Source organism: Dipteris shenzhenensis, chromosome 6 (genome assembly GCF_047967505.1).
Source record: "Dipteris shenzhenensis isolate YYH24624 ecotype China chromosome 6, Dip_SZ_1.0, whole genome shotgun sequence".
In the NCBI taxonomy this organism is placed as follows: Eukaryota; Viridiplantae; Streptophyta; class Polypodiopsida; order Gleicheniales; family Dipteridaceae; genus Dipteris; species Dipteris shenzhenensis.
The window spans coordinates 56,397,118-56,404,275 of record NC_141601.1 but is presented as its reverse complement, the minus strand read 5'-3'; the positions used below and the strand labels follow the sequence as shown (position 1 = coordinate 56,404,275).

Below are 7,158 nucleotides of genomic sequence, written 5' to 3'. Positions count from 1 at the left end.
ATGCAACGTTGCCCATGATTGACGAATCCATGACCAAAAGATACTATATGCTCAACCTGGGACAATGGCAAAAGTTAATGTATGCTGAGCACCTATATAGTTCATTCTAAGATATGTTCCTTTTCTAGACATGACCTTCAAAAGGAGAATGGACAAGTTTGGCGTGGGCACACGTATGAGGTCGTTAAAATTTTCAAAAATGCAGATAAGGCTATATTTGGTTGGTAGAGTGGCATAGGATTGCGCTTCTGTGGGCGGAGAAAACCAAAACAAAAAGCAAATTTTCTAAAAAAGGGTGGGGCGGCCACATAAGCAAGGGCCACGTGGCGGGCGGAAAAGCCCCATGGGGAGGCCAAGTTGGCGGAAGGGGACCAATAGGAAGCTGCCAAGTCATAAAGAGGGGAACGAATGAAAGGATGCCAGGTAAGCACCTTCTTCTCTTCTTCGTCTTCACCATCTGCTTCTTCTTCTTCTTGTTTTTGCTGCATTTCTTCTTCTCTTTGGCCATGGCTTCTTCCCCTGCTTTCTTTTCTGCTTCTGCCCAGTCCGCTTGCCTCAAATCCTTCCCCTCCCCTCGTACCCCGCCCTCCCCTTCCTCCTCCTGTCCCCAATTCTGTGGCCTCCGTCGCTCCTTCCCTGGCCTCGACTCCTCCCTCCACCTTTCCTCTTCTTTCTGTGATCTCCAACTTCAGCTCTCCGCCCGCTCCTCCAGAGGCGTCGTCACCATGGCCGGGACTGGCAAGGTTAGTTATCTCTTGCTCCTGCGAATTGGATCGCATTCGTTTCATGATTCGTCCTTCGTGTGAGTCGAATGGCCTACGTTTGCAACCTTTTTTTCGAAAACTTGTCATTCGTCCAACATTTATTAGAGGCGATGGAGAACTATTGCGTAGTTGTCGCTTTAGCAGTATGCTTAGAAATATATATAAGAAATTGCACATGCATGACGTCCTGTTTAAGTGATGCCGTTAGAAAAAGAAAAGTGATAATAGCTAGAGGAAAAAGCTTTCAGAGAAAAAGTCTCTGCACATCCAAGTCACTTCATCCCTCATCTCCATAGCTTGCAATGTTTTAAAGCGCTGCAAAGTCTTTTCCGGTTTGCACGGTAACTGCACAATGTCACTCTTCTTTTCAGCCTCTTTGGCGCAGTCTTTTGCAGTAAACCGCTAGCTTTTCTAGCAGCGGAAGAAGCCATTGACGCATTTCCAAGGCAGCATAAAATTAAAAACAGAGACCTTCACGATTACGAACTAGTTTTGGCCAATAGTGTCATGATAAGAAAGTCGTAGGTTGTACTTACGATCAATGATCACAATTCATATTTATCATTTTCAAGTCATCGGAGCTGCCTCTAAAAGTCTTAAGGTGAATTGCTTATGATTCTTGGCACGTCTCATGATGGTTCGTGAGTATCACCAATTTTTTACTTCAAATCTTCATAATTCAACAGCAACAGCTAGCTATTGTGATTGAATACGATGGTCAATTACATAGCTTGCATCATGAGCCAGGTCTCTTCTCAGTCAAGAGACAACTAGGCTAGCACGTGCATACGTATGTCTATCATAAGAGTATGTACTATTATTCTTTAGGGGGTGCTGTAATCAAGCTTAGTGATGAAGGTGTGAGAGATAGTATCACATAGAAAAATTGAGGCCATTGCATAGTTTTCAAAGGGGGGAGAGGGAGAGAGGGAGAGAGAGAGAAAGAGAGAGAGAGAGGGGGGGGGGGGGGGACGATGCCAATCAGTTTTCTGGAGACTGAACATCATCTATGGTAAATTAGATGAAGCTAAGCATATTAATCTAATCTCTTGTTTCAGCTGTAAACACCTGCATCATCTACCACAGATTATGATATCAGTGAATCATTTGCACTATTTGTTTTCTAACTCCAAAGTTTTCAATGATTTCTTTTTGAGATTTCATATCTCCACATTGTGGCTCCCAATTCGCTTGGGAGACAATTCAAAAAGATAGTAGAGAGTCAGCTAGTTGTGGGTGTCAAACTTCCTTCTAATGTGTGCATAGTTGCTGCAATGGAGTAATGCATGGGTTGCAATTCTCCTCTTCTTGGTTAGTATTCCTCCATCATGAAGATTTGACTCTTGCCCCAGCATTTTCTGCATTGGAATTCCATATTGGGGGTCGTTTTGTTCTGCGTAAACAATCTCTTTTCTATACAAGCCCCCTTTCTTACTGGTACGTCCAACCATTTGGACCTCTCCTTGTGCCATCCTTGTCCCCTTGTTGTTCTAAAGCCTTTCATAGCAGCGTGTTTGAGTACACCTTTTTCCACTTGGTATTGTAGATGAAGGGTTGGCAAAGTAGTTCTCCCATCAAGGACTTTGTGCTTTGGATCCCAATTCATTAGCTATAAACCGCTTTTGGATGGTGCAAAGTTTTCTCCATGCTTCTTGTGCTAGGCTAGGTCCCCATTCTTGGAAGCTATTAAAAAAAAAGGCTCTAAAGGATCTTATTATTTAGAAACATAAGACACCCATGTCTAAAAGCATGTCTAACATGTCATGCCTGCACGTCTTAACAACCGTGAATGGAATGCTTGTAGAGACTCTAATAAGTAACAAGACTGAAGTCTCAACTGCAAACAACAAGACACTGTAGGCATTGCAAAAAAGGAAGGCAAAATACTAGATATCCATGATTGATCATTGGTAATAAGTAGTGCAGATTCGATACCATAAACTGCGTAGTAATTACAATGCACATTCTACAAACTAGGAACTACATAGATGACTCATGATAAAAGAGACACTGCAGGCCAAGTGAGCATTGCAGAAAATGAAGAGAAATACTAAATTGTGAAGATATCCATGATTTGATTATAGGTGACAGGTATCGCTGATCGGATACCAAAAACTACGGAGTAATTACATAGTAATTCGATACCAAAAACTACATAGTAATAACAATGCACATCCCACACACTAGTAACTAAGTCTCAGTCCTGCTTTCCCAAGAAACCTAGTGTTTTACAACCAAAGTTATTGAAAATGATTATGAGGTATCATCCCGACATTCGCCCTCATTATCCAAAATGTTGTAATGACATATAGACTCCAAGAGGTTGAGACTACTTAATTCTTAGAAATCAATCTCCCTTAGGAGACACTTTTTCATTCGACAATGGGAGGTATATTGGGTGAGAAAAAGGTAGAACAATCCATTCAGGCTATCTATATAGCTGCTAATGGAGCAATATGTGAAGCAATCTGGTTGCTTGGTGACCTTGGCATAATAGAGCAAGCTTATGTTACTGATAATCAATCTTGCGTTTCTTTGGTCAAGAATCCGGTGGATCATGTTAGAAACAAGCACATTGACATCAAGTATCACTTCATTAGAGGGAAAGTGGAAGATGCATAGGTTCATTTAATCTATTAAGGACAATCTGGCCGATACCTAGTGTTTTACAACCAAAGTTATTGAAAATGATTATGAGGTATCATCCCAACATTCGCCCTCATTATGCAAAATGTTGTAATGACATATAGACTCGAAGAGGTTGAGACTACTTAATTCTTAGAAATCAATCTCCCTTAGGAGACACTTTTTCATTCGACAATGGGAGGTGTATCATGGGTGAGAAAAAGGTAGAACAATCCATTCAGGCTATCTATATAGCTGCTAATGCAGCAATATGTGAAGCAATCTGGTTGCTTGGCGACCTTGGCATAATAGAGCAAGCTTACGTTACTGATAATCAATCTTGCATTTCTTTGGTCAAGAATCCGGTGGATCATGTTAGAAACAAGCACATTGACATCAAGTATCAATTCATTAGAGGGAAAGTGGAAGATGCGTAGGTTTGTTTAAACTATTAAGGACAGTCTGGCCAATATCTTCACCAAGCCACTACGAAAGGAGATGTTCTTTCTTTGTAGGCATCTCCTTGGTATTGTGAAAAATGCAAAGTTGCAAATTTCTTGTTCTTGCTACCTACCAATCATTGTCAAAGATCCTTGCAGCTCTAGGGCTTTGGATCTGCCATAAAAATCCAAAAAGGCCTAGTACTCTTGATGTGCTACTGCCTTCTTATATCGCAAGCTTTGGGATAGACCTCATCGTTACTCACAAAACTGGCAGCATAAGAAATTCCTGCAAACTTGAGCTGCTTCATCATTGCCTATAATGATGAGATCAATACGATAAGAATGATCATTCTTTTGCAATACCTGAAGATTTGGGCTAATGTCACCTTTTTCATGTCTTATGTCTGGGAGAAGGCATTAATTTTTGTATAACATGTATAGGGTGTCTGCTTTAGACCATAGGGCGAATTGCCAAGTTTGCATATTTTGTCCTCTAGAAGTGTGCTGCGGTGGAAAGTTGTTACATCATCCATAATCACGGGAGCTATAGTTGGTTATGGCAAGGCTCAAAACCAAAGGGCTGGACAATGTCTGCATGAGTGGGGCCTAAAGGGTTTGGGTCTAGGGTCATCCCTAGACTCAGGCATTAGTGAGGAGGTGCAAAGAGAAGTCTATGGGAGGACTTTATTGAAGGGTCCCTTGGGGGGCACATGGCACCACAAGGCTGACCCACTTGGCAAGCATTGGGCACGGGGGAGAATTCCAGAGAGAGGCTCCGTGAGGAAAGGAGGTCTCAAGGTAGAGAGCAGGGATATACTACGGGAAGGAAGTTGGCAATAGGGAGCACTAAGGATTCGTGGCTGGGTGGAATTAAGGCAGAGAACCCTCTTTGTATGCATTTGTTACACTAGTATTAGAGCTGGCTGATTTTTTGGATTTGAAGCTCTTGACAGGTCGTATATCCTTTGCTGGTTCGAGCTTGGAACGGGGTGTGGTGGCGCAGTTTTTTTTGGCTCTGGTTGTTTGGAAGCAGCTCGCCCTTTGTCATCTTTTGCACCTTCTACTATGAGTGGGACAACCTGGTATCAATTGCCGTCATACTTGCTGGATGAAGCAATGGAAGCGCTTAAGTTGTGATGCGGGAGCTGCCGTAGAGACTCACACCACCATTTGTTGGGTGAATCCATAGCAGTTCCACACATGTAGCATGAAGAGAACCAAGGAGACCCAGTTGCGTGAGAGTCCAGCGGCTTCGAGATCTCGATCTTCATCTGTTCATCGTCATCATGTTCTTCTCCTGAGCTACAGTAGATTGTGAGTGAGATTTTCCAAGCTGCAAAAAATGGTGGGGTCTTCCAAGTCTTCAACCCTGGCATCCCCCTCAGCGCTTTGGCCACCTTGGAAGATCACGAGTGGTGCTTCCTCACCCAACTGCTATGCAAACGTTACCGGATTTGAAGAATACAAAGCAAATGGAAAACCCGTGACAAAGCAACCTGTGCATGAAAGAAGACAAAGCATTGTTCTTTGAAGAAGACCACACCATTACAAGGTTCCATAACCTTTAAAAAGCCACATCATCAACTTTTTTTTACCCTGTCCCTCTCTCTTTTCAAAGGTCCAAGGTCCTTCTCACCCCCTCTTTCTTTGCAAGATTCATTACCCATAACTTCAAACTGTTAGCCTCTTAAAGCAAAGGATCAGAAAGTGAAAGGGTCTTTGGGATTGAAAACATGGAAAGTGAAAGGGAATCTGGAGATCAGGAGTAAGGTGAAAGAGCTGAATCCAAAGCATAGATCGCGAAGCAAAAAAGCGCCTTGACTTTGAAGATAAATCCAATGCCTCAAATAAATTTCAAGGAATTGGGCATTGCATTTTTCTCTCTGTCATAAAGCTTTTGGCTTTATAATATCTAGAAAATTATCATTTAAAAAATGACGAGTCCAGAAAGAGACGAAATGATTAGGGAAGTGAGGAAAGGGCTAGAAAAGAAAGGTTATAGTCGAAGAGGAAATACATGAGCAAACTCATGAGGATACGATGAAAATGAGAAAATTGAACACAAAATATAGGAAAACAATTAGGGTCTATTAATGATACATTGAAGCCATGTCCAAGTTATCCGATTCTCAATCGGTAACTCCTATGGCAAAGTCACTAACTCCTCCAAGTGAAGTTGAGAGGTTTACGACCTCTCAACTTAAAGAAAGCTCTAACATTCTTAAGGACTTAAAGCCACTAATTTTCAATGGGGAAGAGAAAGAACGAAACAAGGACGCCATTGTTAAGGACTTAAAAGCCACTAATGTTCAATGGGGAAGAGAAAGAACGAAACAAGGATGCCATAAACACGTTCTTGCAAAAGTGGCAAGACTTCCATTGATTGAAGAACACCTCTTGAAAATCAAATCGTGGAAGCGAGTCTTTCCCTTGGAAGTAAGGCCTATAAATGGTGGATTTAGCCTTAGAGAAAATGATAGGATTCCTAGGTATTGGGCTGAGTTTGAACAAGCCTTCCTAAAAGATATTTTACTTGAAAATGAGTTGGAAAGGGCTTGGAAAGCTTGAGACAATTGTCATGGGTAAGAATACTTTAGTCCACTACATAGCAAACTAAAGGGAGGTAGTCTTTAAGTTGAAGGGAATTAATGAATTCCAAAAGATAAGGGGTTTCTTGAGATGTCCAAAAGACACCCTACAAGGTTGATGTGAGAAGAAATTCTCCCAAGACCTTTGAAGAAGCTATTAAATATGCCCAAATATATGTCGACATTACGAAAAAATCGTAAGTTGAAACTTCGGAACAAACTGGTTTTGTTCCTAAGTTTAATAAATTTTCCAATCTTAAAAGAAAGGGGCACTTTACTTTAAGAAGGAGGTTTCTTAGGCACCGCGCAAGAGACCTCAAACACAAAGATATCCTCTCTTGAAAAAAGAGGGTTATGAGAATGCCAAGCAAGAAAATCTTTACTTTAAATGTTTGGACAAAGATCATGCTGCTTGGAACTATCCTAAAAATAAACAAGCAGGAGTTAAAGCCCCAAATAAAACCTCCACAAAAACAAATGTACGTGGTGCAGATGTTACAGCTTAAAGGTATTGAAAAGTATACTGAGGTACATGAATAGTTTAGCCCTATGATCCAGTTGAGGATAGCACCCACATGTGTCACCTATCATGGGCAATGTGGTAGCCGATTTTGTGTTCATGACTTAATGAGGATGCATGAGAAAATTAAGGGGCAAAAAGTAAGAGTTATGGTCAATGATAGTACCACACACAATTTGTTGAACTATTAATTAGTTAAGACATTGTAATTGCTCGAG

General features: G+C 41.4%; 1 protein-coding gene across 1 annotated transcript in view; it reads left to right on the top strand.

The window, feature by feature from the left end:
- Positions 1–464: 464 nt before the first annotated feature.
- LOC147901384 (triosephosphate isomerase, chloroplastic-like) overlaps positions 465–7,158 on the top strand; it is a 44,306-nt gene continuing 37,612 nt past the window's right edge. Inside the window, exon 1 of the mRNA XM_087376045.1 lies at positions 465–743. Within this exon, the coding sequence (XP_087232171.1) occupies positions 507–743 (237 nt within the window). The 5' untranslated portion in view covers positions 465–506. The remainder of the gene's footprint in view (positions 744–7,158) is intronic.